Source organism: Abramis brama (assembly GCF_963993115.1).
Source record: "Abramis brama genome assembly, chromosome: 6".
Classification (NCBI taxonomy): Eukaryota; Metazoa; Chordata; class Actinopteri; order Cypriniformes; family Leuciscidae; genus Abramis; species Abramis brama.
This window is the reverse complement of record NC_139968.1, coordinates 29,333,771-29,354,414: the sequence shown is the minus strand read 5'-3', so window position 1 is coordinate 29,354,414 and position 20,644 is coordinate 29,333,771. Positions and strand designations below refer to the sequence as shown.

The 20,644-nt window shown below is 37.1% G+C and overlaps 1 protein-coding gene across 1 annotated transcript in view; it reads left to right on the top strand.

Moving 5' to 3' along the window:
- The window catches only part of LOC311085624 (uncharacterized protein), a 65,567-nt gene that overhangs the window by 20,849 nt on the left and 24,074 nt on the right, over positions 1–20,644 (top strand). The window contains exons 6-21 of the mRNA XM_084118157.1: positions 2,120–2,204; positions 5,952–6,147; positions 6,248–8,075; positions 13,078–13,248; positions 13,721–13,894; positions 14,082–14,246; positions 14,935–15,108; positions 15,282–15,455; positions 15,612–15,782; positions 16,294–16,467; positions 16,627–16,797; positions 16,938–17,108; positions 17,404–17,577; positions 17,721–17,891; positions 18,041–18,211; positions 18,758–18,931. Of these exons, the coding sequence (XP_083974283.1) occupies positions 2,120–2,204; positions 5,952–6,147; positions 6,248–8,075; positions 13,078–13,248; positions 13,721–13,894; positions 14,082–14,246; positions 14,935–15,108; positions 15,282–15,455; positions 15,612–15,782; positions 16,294–16,467; positions 16,627–16,797; positions 16,938–17,108; positions 17,404–17,577; positions 17,721–17,891; positions 18,041–18,211; positions 18,758–18,931 (4,344 nt within the window). The remainder of the gene's footprint in view (positions 1–2,119; positions 2,205–5,951; positions 6,148–6,247; positions 8,076–13,077; positions 13,249–13,720; positions 13,895–14,081; positions 14,247–14,934; positions 15,109–15,281; positions 15,456–15,611; positions 15,783–16,293; positions 16,468–16,626; positions 16,798–16,937; positions 17,109–17,403; positions 17,578–17,720; positions 17,892–18,040; positions 18,212–18,757; positions 18,932–20,644) is intronic.

Below are 20,644 nucleotides of genomic sequence, written 5' to 3'. Positions count from 1 at the left end.
ATTTCTCAGACATACATATGTGCATTTCAAGGTGTTTGGATAACAATAGTTTTAAAAGCATGTCAGTGGGCAGTAGCATACATTATTTGTCAAGCAGATAACAGATTCTTAAAAATGAGAATGAGGATAAATGTTGCGATTTAATGATCCACACTAAAAAATGGAAATGCATTGCAACAATAAGCATAAATAATCTGCAATCACATATTCCTAACAGGAATGCCCTTAAATGAGAAATCTTTCAAGGATTTATTTATATAGATGTTACATTTCAATCAAACGCCAGTGCAATATTTTTGTGTCCAAAGGCAAAAGCAATTTATATTAGCATTAATGATTGGTTTTAGCTACTTGTTTCTTTCCTAAGTTAGTCAATGTTTTTAGACTAATAAGTTGAATTAATGTTCAATTGTTCACTCAGACAGTCAGTTGTCACCACCAACTGGCTTAATGATGCAAGTCACACAAACACAGACAAGCGGAGTGATACAAACAGTGAAAAGTCCCAGGGCTGATACTGGAGAAATATACAAACACATGAGCAGTTCACACTCGCAACAAAAATACAATATAATCTATATAATTTAAAACATTAAGACAAGCTCATTATACAAAGGAAATAATACTACAGATCTAGACAAATTGGGTTCGCTTATACAGGTAGTTAATGTCATGGACGATCATTTAGAGGTATTTTTCACATTTTTGGTCACAAAAAAAAAAGTCAGTTTTGATTACCTTTTCGGGCTCGAGCCCCGAATAATTAGTCCTAGCAACGCCACTGATAAGCTGCACACATGTAAATTAAAACAGTGCTCTGTTTAACTCTGAAACATGCAGTGCATCAGACTTTGTAGTAATTTAATTAAATCACAGCCTTTTGCAGATTGATAATTTAGGGATGCACTGGAAAGTAAATGTATCTAATTAGTGGAATATTAAACAGAACATAGTAACGCCTATAAAGCTGTGGTGCACAAACTGATCAGATAAAAAACACGCAGTGGATTGAGCTCACAGCGGCACAGATGCACAAGCTTGTCGAGGGGGTCCTTTTTTTTTTACAGACATCAGTGGGAAGTCGGATGTCAATGGCAAAGAAAATATAACGAGGCATGTAGTGTGTTGCCTATATTATTACAAGACGTTTGCAGGCCAAGAAGTTTCATGAATGCAAACATCCAAAGCGCAGCCCAAAAAACTGTGTCTGAGACAGCTCGAGAATGCTGAATTTAATTCTCTTTCACGTCTTGCGCTTTTACGGACGAATTCAAACAAATTTATACATAAAAAATCAGTTTTGGCGAGTATCCTAGTAAATTTAGTCAGTTTTATTTCAAGTGAACGTAGACAGTATATTCATATTGTACCCGTGCATTCGGTCTTAAAGGGACAGCAGTCTAATAAATCTGTAAAGAAATCACTCACTGCTCTTGACTAAATACCTTTTGTAACTTAATAAAGATCCATTTATATTTAATTTATACAGTGATGAATAATGCAGTGATATTTCACATTTGATTACTTTGTTCTATCGTATTTATTTATTTGTAATTTGATTATATGTTCATATTTTATTACTGACTGCTTACTTGTTTAATTAGGCTAGTAGTCTTTATTTGATCTAAATTGTAAAAGAGAATTGTGATATTTCACTGGTGTCTAAACATTTGAGTCCTGCTGGAGTAACTCTAAAAATGTGCTGTCTTATATTTTGAAAGATAAAATATGATATTAAAAAAAGCTCATACAATACATTTTAGCAGGCTTTTTAACTATCAAAATAACTGAAGGAAATGTAAATTTGCTGAACAAATTAAGCCAACTAACATGATTCATATTATTTTGGTTTCTCTACCCAGTACATTTAAAAATTACAAATGCAGTGAAAATACAGGTAGCGGTGTCGGCAAGTACCAAAAATTAGTGTCGGTATCGAAAAAAATGATATTGGTCAATGATAATTGCACCAAGCCAGTACTAGTCAGTACCACAATCATTGCCATGAGCTAAAGAAAAAAAAAGAAGTACCCAGATTATATACTTAAACAATGTATAGCGAATGCAGGATATTTCTCTAATATTTTGCCTGGAAATTCTGTATTTTATTTGTTAACAGGATACAGTATGGAACATACGATTCAGACCGTCAGACTGAAAGGAACAAAAATAATTTCAAAGACAATCTTCTGCAGATCTTCCAGGTAGGAAAAACACATTTTCATACATGTCTAATTAAAATGTATATTATAACAAGTTTTTCAATTCAGTTACTTTCAATTTATTTTCCTTTTAAGAGCCCATTAGAATTTGAATGAAGGAATGAAAGCTAATAAACTGATTAAATAGTTTTGACCAAATGGATTTAAGATTTGGTTATTTTATGTTGTTGTCTCTCTCTCTTTTTTTTTTTACATTTACATTTATTCATTTAGCAGACACTGTTTTTCCAAATGAGGAATACAAGCGATTCATCAAAAAGAGAAGTGCCCATAAAGCACAGTTTCAGGCATTGTTCAGAAATGTTCAAACTAGAACAGGGAGGGATTAGGGAAAATTTAAAGAATAGAGAATATATGTATCTGATCTTCCTGATGTGCTGTGCAAAGCTGCATGATCAAGCTGTCTTTGCATTTTGCTCTTTGAAGGTCAGCTGGTCATCAAAGATTACTCCCAAGATTTCTGGTAAAACTAGATTTTATGACTGTTGATGAACCTTGCTGAATGGTGAAATTTTGCTGTACAGTTGGAGTGCCTGGGAAGACGAGAAGTTCAGTCTTTGCCAGGTTGAGCTGCAGGTGATGTTCTTTCATCCATGCCGAGATGTCCACCAGACACTCTAAGATTTGGGCAGGTACTGGATCATCATGTGTAAAATAAAAATAAAAAATAGAGCTACGTGTCCTCTGTATTAGAGCCCTGCATTCCAGTCTGAGCCTGATGGGCCCTGACTTATATTTATGCTCCTAGGGCCGGGCTTTGGGCCAATTTTAGTCTTCTCCTTCTTTTATATTTGAGACATTCTTTAACTCCACCACCACCAGTAGCAACTGGCACGTGCCTTCAGCACAGCTTTACATTTGGTTAGTTCATGCGTTTTCTTTGATCAGATATGTACCTGATTTCTTTGGTAAAACTTTTACATTTACACTTGGCCGCATAAATGTGTGTCCGCAAAATGAATATAAATCCGATCTTCCTGCGCTATATGCAAATTTCACATTTCATGTCAACAAAAGCAACAGATAAGACCTGCATTTTATGTATCATCAGATAATTTCAAGATCAAAGACCGCAATAGGAAAGAGACCGGCATTAGCACTAGTGAGATCATTTAGTCTCATTACTTTTAATGAAGATGATTGTGTTTTGAGCATCTGCAACTTACCCTCAGTATCATTTGAGGCAGTTTGCACATTGACTTGCTAAAGATATACTACTCATACTCATCTGCGGTGATGCGTTTTGCAGTAGCACTGCCATATCCAGATCAGACGAAGGACCTTTGCCTAGACATGACCACAACGCATCCCTGAAGTGTCAGCAGAGATTGTGTCAACTAGATTCTCCCCTGTGAAAGCTTCATCGACACAAGAGCCATGGGCACTGATCCTCAACAAACCCGTCTCCATACCGTTGTGATAACTCGATCTTCAACCAGTTAGAACTAGATAAATATTCGGAATGTTCTGATAAAATCTGACTTCTGACCTTTAATGCTGTCTGAATTATAATCATACACTGTCGCAGTGTACACAAAGGAGAACTGTCCCCCGAAACAGCCTGCTTTCTCCCAAGGTTTTTTTTCTCCATTCTGTCACCTGATGGAGTTTTGGTTCCTTGCCACTGTTGACTTTACCACCTTTTTCGCCTTTGGCTTTTGGCTTGCTTAGTTATTTAATACTTAATATTACATTTAATTTAATATTCAACAATATTATTGATCTGCCTGCATTGACGTCACGGCATTATATGAGACCTGAACTGAGCTGGACATTGACATCACTGGTTTCTCCAGAGTGGCTATATACAGTGCATCCGGAAAGTATTCACAGCACTTCAATTTTCCACATTTTGTTATGTTACAGCCTTATTCCAAAATGGATTAAATTAATTATTTTCCTCAAAATTCTACAAACAATAACCCATAATGACAATGTGAAAAAAAGTTTGTTTGAAATCTTTGCAAATTTATTAAAAAATGAAAAAAAATCACATGTACATCAGTATTCACTACCTTTGCTCAATACTTTGTTGAAGCACTGCTTCATGAAGCTTCAAAACCTTTACGAATATTTTATTCCGAATCAGCAGTTCGGCCCTATGCCATATTGGCATGATGCTCATCATGACAGCCCCTCCCTGGTGCATTTCTCTGAGGAAGCACCTGCTTTCTCCAGACTTCTGGAATCTCCACCTCTGGTCTCTAGATGGTGTACGGAGAACCTAGGTGATCTAATCCAGGTGGTGCAGCTGCATCCAATTCTTACATCACCAAGTGCAATGCAAAGCAGTGGTGTAAAGCACGCCATCACTTGACTCTAGCGCATTGGAGACATGTTCTCTGGAGTGACAAACCACGCTTCTCTGTCTGGCAATCTGATGGACGAGTCTAGTCTGGCGGTTGCCAGGAGAATGGTACTTGCCGGACTGCATTGTGTCAAGTGTAAAGTTTGGTGGATGGGGGATTATGGTGTGGGGTTGTTTTTCAAGGGTTGGGCTTGATCCCTTAGTTCCAGTGAAAGTAACTCTTAATGCTTCAGCATACCAATACATTTTGAACAATTCCATGCTCTCAACTTTGTGGGAACAGTTTGGGGATGGCCTTTCCTTTTCCAATGTGACTGCACCAGTGCACAAAGCAAGGTCCATAAAGACATGGATGAGTGAGATTGGTGGGAAGGAACTTGAGTCCTGACCTGAACCCAATAGAACACCTTTGGTATGAATTAGAGACTGCAAGCCAGGCCTTCTCATCCAACATCAGTGCCTGACCTCACAAATGTGCTTCTGGAAGAATGGTCAAAAATTCCAAAAAAGACTCTCCTAAACCTTGTAGAAAGCCTCAGAAGAGGAATGGCAATATAGTGTATGTGGAGCTGCAGGGTTCCAGTTTTATCCATAGTCTTAATGTATGGGTCAAATAGAACAGCAGTAATGTACCATCTCTGCATAATCCCTGTCCCATCTTCCACCCTAGTGGGGATCAGGTGGCTTACACGGAGCGCAGGAAGGGGCAGCAATAGTGGGGTGCCATACAGGCTGCCATTCTTTAGATCCCTTCTGACGTAACATCGAACGTTACGTCAGAAACGTTGCACGCGCTTCCGTATTTATACCCGCGCTGCACGGTGGAGTATGCAATTCAAATCTTGCACATTGGCTCATTTAGTTACACTTGAAGTTCATTGGTCTCTCTGGCAAGATCTCAATTCGTCAGATCACTTTGGACGTAACAGGTTATAGGGGTTACATACGTAACCTAGACGTTATTAGAAAATAAATTACTGGTACTCCCAACCCTTCCCAAACTGACTGGGGTTGTAAGAGAAGGAAAAGTTGTTAGAGAGAGTAGCAGAGGTTGCTTTATCCTCTGGATGAATCCAGGTTTCAGGTAAGTCTATTCTTCCACTGGAGTGGAATGGATACCAAATAAATATACAGCTTATCAACTTTTACAGCTGTGAACGCCTTAACGATTACCACACCAAAAGCCTATAACACACAAATGACTGAAATCGAAACTACTGCGGGACAATTTGCCTCTTAAGTGCAGTAAGGAGCAAAACAAATAAAAAGCTTCCTTATAGTCAATAGTTATTATTATAATTATAATTATATTGTATAATTATTATATAATTATAATAAAAGTAGAAAATAGAAAGCAGGAAACAAAGAGCGCTACCGATGTCTCCACTGACTAATTGCTTCTCCTTTTTCTTGCTTTGTAGGAACTTGAGGGCAAAATAATAACATTTCTACAAAATGAACTGAAAAAGTTTGAGAAAATTTTACAAAAGGAAAAGACACAATACTTAGTGAAGGACTATAATGAGGATAGATGGAGTATCAAGGAAGCAGCTCTTGATCTGGCACTCTTCTTCCTGAAAGAGATGAAGCAAGATGAAGCTGCTGATGCTCTAGAAGGTAAGAGACTTATAACCATCTTTCATATGATTTTCATTTATAAAATGTACTGGAAAAAATTCAGATAAAAATATATAAGTATTTTTTTTTTGGTGTTTAGATGAGCTGGTATTCATTCATCCACTAAAATATAGCCTAAAGAAGAAGTATCAATGTGTGTTTGAAGGAATTGCAAAGCATGGTGACTCCACTCTTCTAAACAGCATATACACAGATCTTTATATCACTCAGGGTTGTAGTGAACAGATCAATACTGAACATGAGGTAAGACAGATTGAAGCTGCTTCCAGGCATCAAGAATCACAAGAGATACAGGTTGAATGCAAAAAATTGTTTGAAGCACCCAAACAAGACAAGGAGATCAGAACTGTAATGACAAAGGGTGTTGCTGGTATCGGAAAATCCATCTCTGTGCAAAAGTTTATTCTGGACTGGGCTGAAGGAAAAGAAAATCTAGATATCAACTGCATATTTCCTCTTCCATTCAGAGAGTTAAACTTAAAGGAGAAAGAAACACGAAGCTTGACAGATCTTATAAGTCAGTTTTTCCCAGAGACAAAAAGACTGAACCTTACAAGAAGGAATAAATTCAAAGTCCTGTTCATCCTTGATGGATTGGATGAATGTCGCCTTCCTCTTAACTTTGAGGGTAATGAGACGTGGCGTGATGTATCGTCACCAACCTCTCTGGATGTTCTTCTGACAAACCTCATCAAGGGAAATCTGCTTCCTTCTGCTCTCATCTGGATCACCACCAGACCAGCAGCTGCCAGTAAGATTCTTCCTGAATGTATCGACCGGGTGACAGAAGTCAGAGGATTCAATGATGCACAAAAGGAAGAGTATTTCAATAAAAGATTCACAGATAAGAATCAGGCCAAAGAAATCATTGATCACATAAAAAAATCAAAGAGTCTCTTTATCATGTGCCATATCCCAGTCTTCTGCTGGATATCAGCCACTGTTCTCCAGAATATTTTTGAGGAGAAAATAAATGAAATGAAAAACAATCAGGTTGATGATGCCTCCAAAACACTGCAGCAATCAAATACTGAAGACACTCCCAAGACACTGACACAGATGTACACACACTTTCTCCGCTTTCAGATCCAGCAGAGCAGACGAAAGTATGATGGAGAATACACACCAGATGTTTCCTGGGATAAAGATGCCATCCTTTCACTTGGAAAACTGGCATTTCATGAGCTGGAAAGAAACAACCTGATCTTCTATGATTCAGACCTAGAAGCTTGTGGTATTGACATCTATAGGGCATCAGTGTACTCAGGAATGTGTACCCAGATCTTTAAGGAGGAAAAAGGGATCATTTTTGGTACCATGTACTGCTTTGTTCACTTGAGCATTCAAGAGTTTATTGCAGCTCTTTATGCACATCTGTTTCTAGACACCAACAATAAAAGTGTGTTTGTTCATGAGTCTCCAGAACAGGAAAACAAAAATGAAACCATGTTTGATTTGCTCAAGACTGCAGTGGACAAGGCACTCGAGAGTGATAATGGACACCTGGACCTTTTCCTTCGCTTCCTTCTCGGTCTGTCACTCCAGTCCAATCGACTACTCTTACGAGGTCTGTTGAAAAAGGAAAATGGCATTGACCAGAGCAAAAAAGCAGTAGTTCAGTACATTAAGCAGAAATTAGAGGATAATCTATCTCCAGAGAGATCCATCAATCTGTTCTACTGTCTGAATGAACTGAATGATCAAAGTCTGGTGAAAGAGATTCAGACTCACCTTAGAGAAGGAAGTCTCTCATCTGCTGACCTTTCACCTGCCCAGTGGTCTGCTTTGGCCTTTGTGTTGTTGACATCAGAGGAGGAGATGGAGGAGTTTGATCTTCAGAAATTCAAGAAATCAGATGAGTGTCTCATTAGATTATCAGCACTGATCAAAACCTCCAAAAGAGCTCTGTAAGTAATTTCATTTTTTTTCATGTTTTTTTTTTTCAAATGCATTATTTACATTTTTCTTTTTTTTTTCTTTCTTTTTTTTTGTCTTTGATCTTAAGTGTGTCTTGAAACCTCTAATCTATAGTGATATAACCATATACCAATAAATAAGTGTATAACTCCTTTATGGTTAAATTATTACATATTTTATTTATCTTTTTGTTTAGTGCAGTCCATTAGAAGTAGTGTAATCCTTATATTGTATTATATTTACATGTATGTTTTATGTAGATATTTCTGTTTTCAGCAAAACAAGCTTCACAGTTAGCTGCGGAAGAAGCATATAATGTTATCATAAAACTTATTGTTCCTTCTGCTGTGAAGGACATATACTCTTACATAAACTCAAATGCTCAAAACTTTAATTCTCCACATTAAGACACTCATCATGATAAGAGAGCAGCACTTTTCAACCTTAAATTTTATTCAAGCATGCTAGTATCTTTTTATCTAGGAAATGTGTCACTGAATCAGTAGAATTCTAATTGTTACAAATTGCTCTGAGACACAAGGTTAGGGGTCCAAATGCAGCATTTAACCCTCTGGGGTCTAAGGTGTTTTTGGGGCCCTTGGGATGTTTTGACATGCCCTGACATATGTGCTTTTTTCAGTTATTTATAAACATGATAATGACAAAGGTGTAAATTATATAGCACAAACAGGGCAACTATAATATGCGAGCAACATGTATGTAGATGTTTGTATTTTTAAGAGAATAATGTTTATGCATGGTTATTGAAAAAAATAAAAATGAAAGTTGCTGAAATAAGACCACAAAACTCATACTAAATATGTGTCCACAAGACTTTTGACTAATGGATGTTGTCGCTTCGAGTTCTAGCTTAAAAATTATGTGAATATAGTCTTGCTTTATCGTTCACGTAAAACAATACATTGATTTAAATTGTGTAAAACAGGTTTTGCTTGGAAAGCCAATATGCGAGGTGGGTGTGAAGGAGGAGTAGTTTACACCTGAGAATACAATGTCCCACCCATTATGCGTAATGACTCTGTATAATGAGCCATTCATTCAGGTGTGACACTGACTGAGCCAAGAATGAATGCAAGGACAAAAGATATATTTAAAAGAAGACTTATATTGACCATTTAAGATTTTGCTTACATCTATCTTGTAAATATGTTTTGCTATTTTATTAAAAAGGTTACAATTACAACAATAATTACAATTTCAACAATATTTCAAGTGTACTCTTTCTTTGTAAAAAAATTGAATATAGGCCTACATTTTATCATATGTATTCATTAGTTTGAATATAGCCAACATTGGAACATCTAACATCTTAGTTTATGACTTTTTTTTGGACAAAAATAGTATTTTATATAACATATATATATATATATATATATATATATATATATATATATATATATATATATATAGAACATATGAGCAGAAATTGCTAAACAAAAGCTTATTTGATGTGGCAGTATATTCTACAGTAAAAACTGTAACATTGTTTTTATGAAATATTAGGGCATATAAATCTTAATTTGCAGTTTAATACGTTGCTTATACAAAGACATTTTATTTCAACATATTTCAGTCGATTTTTACTCATATCAGTATAGCAAAGCATTTTAGTTGATTAAAGCGGTTTATTCTTTCACACACAGACACACGATTCATATTTAGGCTAAACAGTCTTTACAAATATGTACCCTTCATTCATCTCACAGAAACGCGATTTATTTTATAGAAACGCGATTCATCTTTTTGCGGTTTACATAGGCCTACACTAACGTTATTCCATAACGTTATTCCACATTAACACTTGAGAAAAGATAACTTAGCCTACCTCACTCCTCAGCGGGATCTATTGCTCCTCATATCAGCACTGTTCTGAGGAAACTTTTCTCCAGGATTATTAGGTAGGCTATATTATGCATCACTTGCGGCGCGCTGTGTTTACAGCTGATGTGGGCGTTTCACAGGTCTGAAACAGTACATTTTCGGACGCGTTTCAGAATGGACTGACAGAGAGAAGGCAGAACTCGCATCACGTTTATTTTTCTTTATTTGGCAAAAAGCACAACACTTTGTTTTTATTGTGAGTATACACAAAAATAATACACATTTAACAGAATCGATTGATGTATGAAACTTGTTTGTAATATCAAAGTCAACAGAGCAAAATTAATTTCTTTTGAACTGATAAGAAAAAAAGCGAGCTGGTATCGCCGGCGATACCGCAGACCCCAGGGGTTAATAACAGGAAAGGTTAGGTTAGGTTCCGCCAGGGCGGAGCAGGCAGAGTAGATGACCAGGGCAGAGCCAGCTGGGCAAGTGGCCAGGGCGGAGCAGGCTGGGCAGGTGGCCAGGGTGTAGCTGATGAGAGAGAATATAATCTCAGTGGAGCTGAAGACCACCATGGCAGAGCAGATGAACACCACAGTCAGGCAGACATGACTGAAGACCCCAAGGAGAAGCACCAACACAACAGGGCAGACAAGACTGAAGCGACCACTGTGGTTGTATCAGGGTAAACAGAGTTCATGAGCAGACACTGCTGCCTCAGGCAACACTAGATCAGGTGCTGCAGCCTCTGGAGAAATGTATGCTGCACAGATATACAGGATGGCCATCACTGTAACAGGGAGTACAATTGATGGTGGAAGAACCTATGGGACCTCTAGACTAAATGCCACCACAGAGATGTCAGTTGCTCGCACAGACATCAGCAGTGTGTCCACCAAAGAGGGAGCTGGTCTCAAACACCTAGAGACTGACTTGGTAGCTTCAGGTGCAATGTTCATGATGGCTGGAAACTCTGGTGTGGCATCCATGATGACTGGAGACTCTGGCATGGCGTCCATGATGGCTGAAGACTCTGGCACGCCAGTCATGATGGCTGAAGGTTATTTAGTGGAGGCCATGACAGCTGAAGGCTTTGGCATTGTGGGCATGACAGCTGGAGGCTCTGGGGTGTGTCAGTCATGATGACTGGAGGCTCTGATCTTGGGACCACTGGACTGGAAAGTGCTATGAGCACTGGACTAGCCACCATAATAACCAGAACATATGTTAGGGGAACATAGTGAGCATCAACACTCTTATTTTTCACAGTGCATTGTAGAACTTTACGGAGCAAATGTGTCAGTGCCCTGGAAGGATTCTGTGGTTTATATAGACCCCTTTTGCGCCGACGTCACAGTTACGTCACGGCGCTAGCTGGAATCAAAACAAACGGAAAACTGGAGGCGGCTAATACAAACCAGCACAGATTCGGCTACATAATAAGGGGCTTAAATTATTATTTTTATTATTAAATGTCATCTTGTTGTGTTGTTGGGTGCAAGAATCAATGAAAAATGAGTATGCTGTATCTGGAATTTTTATTTCTAGAAAATATTCATATCATTAAAATTGCACCGTAGTGTCACTCTTTACATTGTCATCTTCTTGGCGCTGGCTAGGCAGAACTGCGGATCGTACCACACAAGTCTTTACATGACCATTCAGCACATAGTTATAGGCATCTAAATATATATATATATGCCCTCAGTTTCTCTTTACCCTCGGTTTCTCTATCGGGTAGGTGTAGAAGTCAGGCCACTCAACCGGAGCTAGCTTTAACGTTAATCCTGTCAGATCGTCCATTGACTGAGCGTGTACGGTCATCTGGTTCCGTCCGTTAAAATTAACTTTTGCAAATAACAATCGCGGTCCTGGACAGTGAGTGACCTTGCACATTAAGACAAAATCGGATTTTCTCCAGTCATTGTTAAAAAACAAGCTAACAAAACTTGCAAACTAGCGTTAGTGAAGCGGCCAGAGGGATCTTTCTGCCTCCAGCTAAGCCCCGCCCACACAAATACGTCACCATGTTTACCAACTGTAAAAGGGTCTATAGGCTGGGCTTAAGGTAATGAGCAATAGCTGAAAGCAATTAGGCAGTTCATTATAGAATAGCAATGGACTAGGGTGCGCTCTGGTTGATATCCAGGGCACTCCAGCTGGTGGTTGTGACACTAAAATGTAAAAAAAAATTTTGAAGTGTAAAGTCATTGCAGCTCACACTACTGAATATTTGTGATGCGATCTGGGAAAACCCACCACATGGTGAAATTTTACATTTTACTGGTTTTGATATTTGACACTTTACCATATTAAAGCTGGCTCCAAGCCCTTTCAAAATCTGTTTTTATTTCTTTCATCGTTTGTCTGTAACAAAAGTTATGGTTATATGAAGTCGGCTGATCTCTATGATTTTCAGGAACGGAATTTTAGAAAAAACAGGTTTAATTAACTGTCACGTCCTGCTAGCTGGACGATTGGCGCTCTTCACAATATGTCACAAATTTTAGTAATCATCATAGATTAGTTATCATTCGAAAGCTTACAAACTCAAAATTCATCCTGTGTAAACCGGTTTGAAATTGGATGATTGAGAGGCGAGCAAGATCTTTCAAGCGAGCATCTTCTTCAGACTCTGTTGTTCTCTTGTGCTCCGCATCTCACAATAATGTTGGATAAAATAAATAAATAACTTGCGTGCCTGTTTAGTTTACACAAAATGCACATTGATATATCTTTATTATGTTATGTGGTTTATTTTAATAGGTGAACTGTCTTTGTAGTGTTAAGAGAAGGAAAGCTATTTTTTTTTTTTTTTACCCTCCTGTGTGTTCTTAAAGAGAATACAGTCTTTTCAGCTTGCCACTATAAATCGCTTTTTTTCTGCACTAAACTTGTGAATTTTGCTAAGATACTGTATATTCAGAGATGATAGACAAGATTTTATAGAATAATTTTGACAAAAGAATGACATTCGATCTATTTTTAGACCTTACTGAAAACGTACCAGCTCGGCATCCCAGGGTTTTCCCAGATCGCATCACATTTACTGTTCATATTAACATAATTGGTATAAATGTAATCTTTGTATTTATCAAATATATTACATGTATCTAGATCTGTGATATGATTTATTTTCCCTTGTAGGCTAAATGATTGTCACTTAACAGACAAAAGCTGTCCAGCTCTGTCTATAGTTCTTGGATCAGATACAAATCTGAAAGAGCTGAACATAAGCCATAATAATCTGCAGGATTCAGGAGTGAAGCTGCTCTGCGCTGGACTGAAGAGTGTCAATTGCAAATTGGAGATACTGAAGTAAGTTATGTGACAATCCCTGGTGTTGAGTAAAAATGCAGATCCATCTGTTAACTTGGAGTCGGTTAATCTGCCACAGAACCTGCTTCAGCTCAATGAAAATTGTAGGCTTTAATTCCTGCATTAACAGTATCCTACATTCCAGGTCCAACAGCATTTCATTGGGTTTTAAGTGTGGATTTAATTAGGGCATTTCAGTACTTTCACTTTCTTGTTATGCAACAATTTTAAGGTTGAGAGTCCTATAAGACTTTCACACCTGTAGAGTTTTACATACTTGAAACCCTATAAGTGACTGTAAACTGGAGATTCTCTGGTGAGTTGTCTCTGTGCCTTTTGTGTTCACGTTTTTGAGTTTATTTTGCAATTTATTGTACAAAGAACAAAATATATTCCACATTAATAATAAATAATATTGAGGTAATTCTTAGAATAGCTGATTAATCCATTAAATGTTTCATTTCTGTTGTAGACTTTCAAACTGTAGTATCAGTGAAGAAGGGTATAAAGCTCTGACTTCAGCTCTGAGATCAAACCCTTCACACCTGATAGAGCTGGATCTCACAGGAAATGATCCTGGACAATCAGGAGTAAAGCTGCTAAATGATTTACTACAGGATCCAAACTGTCAACTGAAGACACTGAGGTGAGATATGATTAAATAATACAAAATAAATTATATGCAGGTGAATTATTTATAGAAATGTTATTTCACTGTTGCATTAAAGTAAATAATAAAGACAAACACCTTAACAGTTTCAGAATCAAATGCTGTTTTTCACCAAGTTTGGCTAAGAACTAAATTGAGTTCTGCTTCATCTTCTCTTCTGCAGGTTTTTGGGTCCTGCTGCAGATAAAGCCTGTCAGTATGTGAATAGAGTTGTGGGTAAAAACCCGCTATTCCTGAGAGAGCTGAATCTGACTGGACGTAATATAGGGAACATGAAACAGCTTATTCCTCTACTGCAGGATAAACACTGTACACTTAACACACTGATGTGAGTATTTGACTTTAATTGATACTAACGTTATTGAGTGGGAATAAACTAGAAATCTCAGGAATAGTGAAGATTGGTTTTCTGTTGGGAAATCCACATTGCAGACTGGAAAAACTAAAGTGTGTTTTCAGTCATGTACATTTATACATTAATATGCATTTGTAAACATATTTTTTAAGTAATGACATTAAAGGTGCACTATGGATTTTTTTGTGTAAAAAAATAACAAAAATCAGTTATTGAGTGAGGATGTAAGTATGTCAACAAGTATGTCAGATCTAAACTGTCCTCTTGCCTTACCTAAGTAATCCTATAATAATGATTTATACATTTGAATTTCAATTTGAAGTTATTCTTTTGTGCGTGGTTACGTCTCAGACTGTATATATTTTGTGTGCATACTGAGGTTGCTGGAGTGTTTGCATCTTGTTTTAACAAAAGCTACTTAGAAATTGAATTAGTCATATAGCTGCTGATTGATTTAAATTGGTAACCCCCTGTTGCTATTTTGGGGGTAAATGAAAACACAAAAAATACATTTGTTTTTGTTCCATTCACCGCTATTGAACTTTACCCAATTATGACGGCTTTTGCTTTTGAGAACCCTGGTAATGTGAAAAAGTCCCGTAGTGCAGCTTTTTTCAGCATAGAACATGTTATATATATATATATATATTTTTTTTTTTAGACTTTCAGACTGCAGTATCACAGAAGAAGGTTATAAAGCTCTGGCTTCAGCTCTGAGATCAAACCCTTCACACCTGAAAGAGCTGGATCTCACAGGAAATGATCCTGGACAATCAGGAGTGAAGGAGCTCAATGATTTACTACAAGATGAGCGCTATAAATTAAAGACCATCAGGTGATAAAACCTTGAAATATTTAAAACTGAATTAGTGATGTGAAAATCAGCTGTATGAAAATAGATAGAGGGGTCAAATGGACCAGTCTGGAATATGAATGACATGAACTGGAACACTGAATTTTTGAGAAAAAATATTGTAAAGCACAAATTAACTTATACACTTCCTGTAGGTTTCTGAAAAGCCCTGCTGCTCAGGAAGCGTGTGACTATCTCACAAAAGTTATGGGTAAAAGTCCATTACTTCTGACAGAACTGGATCTGAGTGAAGATAAACTAGGAGACCTAGATGGGAAGAAACTATCTGCTCTTTTGATGGACACTCATAGCAAACTGGAGAAAATGAAGTGAGTGAACATGAGTTACCGTACATGTTCCACTTATTCAATTATAAATGACCGTCAGACACATTTGTGAGCAGATATGAATACTTGTTGGTCTGATGTGTGTTGAATATGTGCTGAATAATAAATATTATTATTTATTACTGTTTTTGTATTTAGGCTGAATAATTGTGTGCTGACAGAGAAAAGCTGTTCAGTTCTAGCTACTGTTCTCTCCTCCAAAACCACCCTAAAAGAGATGAACCTGAACAACAGCCGTCTGCTGGACTCAGGAGTCAAAGAGATCTGTAAGGGACTGAAGAATCCTGTGTGTGAGCTGAAGATACTTAAGTGAGTACACCTCACCATCAGCTAAATTGAACAATGAATGTGAGCAGTGAGATGAATATTGCACATTATCTGGTGATGGGAATGTTATATATTGTTGAATGTGTCCACCATCAAAAGCATAAAAAATGTAAAATTACCAGTTTTCTAACTAAAATGACACAAATAATTTTTGTTGACTGTACTAAAATATAAGCAAGCACAAGAGACATGGAAGCCGAATGAGGCGGACCGAATGTTACTGAGCAACACCTGCAACATACACCAGCCTTGAGTCCCGCAGGGACCTAAAAGGAGGAGTGACAACAGTGGAAGAAGAAATAGGACCAGACCTGGGACTTTATGTTTCTGGTTTTGTCTATGTTTATGCAGCAGTCGCCTATGAGATGGCTCCTTCTCTGAGTCTTGAACTTTATTACAGTATTCAATAGATTGATAGTATAATATTTTGTAATTGTGCAGAATGAATTTGAACCACAATGTTAATTTAAATTCTTGGTTTTATTCTTTGTAGACTTTCAAACTGCAGTATTAATGAAGAAGGATATAAAGCTCTGGCTTCAGCTCTGAGATCAAACCCTTCACACCTGATAGAGCTGGATCTCACAGGAAATGATCCTGGACAATCAGGATTGAAGGAGCTCAGTGATTTACTACAGGATCCAAACTGTCAACTGAAGACACTGAGGTGAGTGTTTTTAAAACAATGTTCAATTGTCATAAACCAATTTTAGCTGAAACTGTCAAAGATGGTTAGAAAAGATTTGCATTTATTACAACCCCTTTCACAAGCTTGTGAACACTTTTTTTATGGCATATAATGTCAATGTATTTCCTCTTTCTCCAGGTTTTTGGGTCATGCTGCAGATGAAGCCTGTCAGTATGTGATTGGAATTGAGGGTAAAAACCCATTATTCCTGAGAGAGCTGAATCTGAGTGACCATAAACTAGGAGACTCACAAGTGAATCAGATATCTGCTCTACTGCAGGATAAACACTGTAAACTCAACAAACTGATGTGACTATTTTGTTCATTTCTTATTTTACATTTAAAGTAGCTAGAATAAGTGACCAACATACATTAATCCTCTGTAATCACTTAATATTGGCAACAAGCACATTGTGTTTACAATTTCTCCCTCATGTTCATCATTTTAGGCTGCGTAATTGTGGTCTAACAGAGGAAAGCTGTTCAGCTCTCGCTACAGTCCTGAGATTAAACTCCAATCTGAGAGAGCTTGACATCAGCAACAATAATCTGCAGGATTCAGGAGTGAAGAAACTCCAGGACGGATTAGAAAATACAAAATGCACACTGGAAAAACTCAGGTGAGTTTAGCAAACCATTGTTTGATTTTAATAATATTGTTCTCTTTTGTTCAAAGTTAGAATGACTGTAGTAAACAAAACAAAAAAATGAAAATACATGTTTCTGTCAACACCCCGTCATCACCACCCCTATTACCAGAAGAGAAACCATCGTTTGATTTTAATACCATAAAATCCTCTTTTGTTAACATTATAAATATTAAAATGCATTTGACATCTTAACAATTTAAAAATAATAATAATTTATATTAATTTGATAAGTTTTTATATATTTTTTTAAATATCCTTTTTCTAGACTTTCAGACTGCAGTATCACAGAAGAAGGTTATAAAGCTCTGGCTTCAGCTCTGATATCAAACCCTTCACACCTGATAGAGCTGGATCTCACAGGAAATGATCCTGGACAATCAGGAGTGAAGAAGCTCAATGATTTACTACAGGATCCAAACTGTCAGCTGAAGACACTGAGGTGAGTTTTCTTAAAATTAAAGTGCAATGGTTTTAAAACATTTTTAGTTGAAATTGAAGTTGAAAATTGCCAAAAAGTCTTTGACAAACTTGTGAAAAAAAGTCGTATAGCAGGTAAAGTTAATGTACTTATTTTCTCTCCAGGTTTTTGGGTCCTGATGCAGATGAAGCCTGTCAGTATGTTAGAGGAATTGTGGGTAAAAACCCGTTACTCCTGAGAGAGCTGAATCTGAGTGAACATGAACTAGGAGACACACGAGTGAATCAGATCGCTGCTCTACTGTTGGATAAACACTGTAAACTCAACACACTCCAGTGAGTATTTTGTTCATTATTATTATTATACATTTAAAGTATCTTAAATAACTCAAGTGACCAAGAAACAATATTCTCTAGTTGTCACTGAATATTGGAATCAAGTACTTTGTGTTTGTAAGTTCTCATTCTCATGTTCATCATTTTAGGCTGTGTGATTGTGGTCTAACAGAGAAAAGCTGTTCAGCTCTCGCTACAGTCCTGAGATCAAACTCCAGTCTGAAAGAGCTTGACATGAGCAACAATAATCTGCAGGATTCAGGAGTGAAGAAACTCCAGGACGGATTAGAAAATACAAACTGCTCACTGGAGAAACTCATGTGAGTTTAATGATCCATTGTTTAATTTTAGTAATATTGTTCTCTTTTGTTCAAACTAAAAAATAACTGTAGAACTGTGCACTAAGGAAAATGAAAATAAATTATTCCGTTCAATTCACATTTATTTGTATAGCGCTTTTCACAATACACATCATTTCAAAGCAGCTTTACAGAAAGTGCATGAGTCCATATTACAATTTAGAGTGTTCTGATATCGGAGCTTATTGTCTAAATATTTCAGAAATGTACATATACAAAGTCACAGTTCTCTCTATGTTCTCCCGCTGTAAAAGCAGAAAAATATTACTTTATAAAACTGGTATAAAGAAGAAATCGAGGATTAAGAATCAAATTGTCAGAGCTCCATACTCAAACCGTGCGGCAGCAACAACACGAAGTGACATAATGAAACTGGGTGACGTAACGAAACCCACCTGTCACCAGACCAGAACTTCTCTGACCAGAACGTCTCTGAGAGAATAAATTATAAAATGCTCACTAATATTACTTTTATGATAGATTTACTTCAAAACCTCTTTTCTGTAGACTTTCGAACTGCAGTATCACAGAAGAAGGTTATAAAGCTCTGGCTTCAGCTCTGAGATCAAACCCTTCACACCTGATAGAGCTGGATCTCACAGGAAATGATCCTGGACAATCAGGAGTGAAGGAGCTCAATGATTTACTACAGGATCAGAACTATCAACTGAAGACACTGAGGTGAGTGTTTTTGAAGTAAACAATGTTTAGTAGTCTTAAGCCCGTTTTAGATTAAATAAAAATTAACTGTCAAAAAAATACTGTAAAAGTCAAGTCAAGTCTTTATTTATATTGCGCTTTTAACAATGTAGATTGTTCCAAAGCGGCTTTACAGAGATACAAGGATAGTTTAAAGTAACAGAGATTGTTTTAGCTTTATAGCAGTTCTTGAATAAAGTTATTTTCCAGCTAAAGTTAATGTGATTGATTCACTTCCGTAGCAATGATCGTTAGTTATTAACTTAGGGGCTGCTAACACGACACCGTTTTAACAGGAAACGTGACTTTAAACGTGAAACCTGTGAAAACGCTGATGGCGTGCCCATGCGTATTACGAGTTCAGTCTATTTATTGGTATACGCGTTTTAATATGTGTGCAGGTTTGTAATTCCCTACAAACCAAGCCTTAAAAAACTACTTGTCTGGCCTTAACATTTTTGATATAGAATTTTATCACTTCGGGGTATATACGAGAACCGAATTTACCTGACAACGCTTTATCTGTAGAGTCGTAAAGGGATCCTCCATAAGGAGAAACTAGTTGGCACTTTAGCACCCCGCTATGACATCGGGTCCAGGCACAGATCCTTCATCAGATCTGGATACAGCCTAGATCCGGCAGGCTGCGGGAAAACCTTGGGATAAACAAAAACACTAAAATTAGCGTAGGAATGGTAGGAATGGTAACAATGGTAGGAAGACTGTTTCAAAGTTTTGATGCTAAATAGGAAAAGGATCTACCACCAGCAGTCGATTTTGATATTCTAGGTATTATCAATTGGCCGGAATTTTGAGATCGCAGTAGACATGAAGGACTATAATATGTTAAGAGCTCGCTGAAGTACTGTGGAGCTAAACCATTTAGTGCTTTGTAAGTAATCAGCAATATTTTAAAATGTATACAGTGTTTAATAGGGAGCCAATGCAGTGTTGACAGAACGGGGCTAATATGGTCATACTTCCTGGTTCTGGTAAGATCTCGAGCTGCTGCATTTAGACAAGCTGTAGTTTGTTTATTAAGCGTGCAGGGCAACCACCCAGTAGAGCATTACAATAATCTAGCCTTGAGGTCATGAATGCATGAACTAATTGTTCCGCATTTGTCAATGAGAGCATATGGCGTAATTTAGATATATTTTTAAGATGGAAAAATGTGGTTTTACTGATACTAGACACGTGACTTTCAAATAAGATTGGTATCAAAGAGCACACCCAGGTTCCTAACCGACAACGAAGACTTATCAGAGCAGCCATCAAGTTTTAGACAGTATTCTAGGTTATTATGTGAGGAAGTTTTTTGTCCAATAATTAGAATCTCTTTTGTTTCAGAATTTAGTAGTAGGAAATTACTAGTCATCCAATTTTTTATATCAGCTATGCATTCCGTTAATTTTGTGAATTGGTAGTTTTCGTTAGGTTGTGAAGAAATATAGAGCTGGGTATCATCGGCATAAACAGTGAAAGCTAATTCCATGCTTCCTAATGATATCCCCTAATGGTAGCATGTACAGAGTGAACAGCAGCGGTCCTAGTACTGAGCCTTGTGGTACGCCATACTGAAATTCGATAAGACATCTCTTTATCTACTGCTACAAACTGATAACGGTCAGATAAGTATGATTTAAACCATGCTAATGCAATTCCACTAATGCCAACATAATTTTCAAATCTATT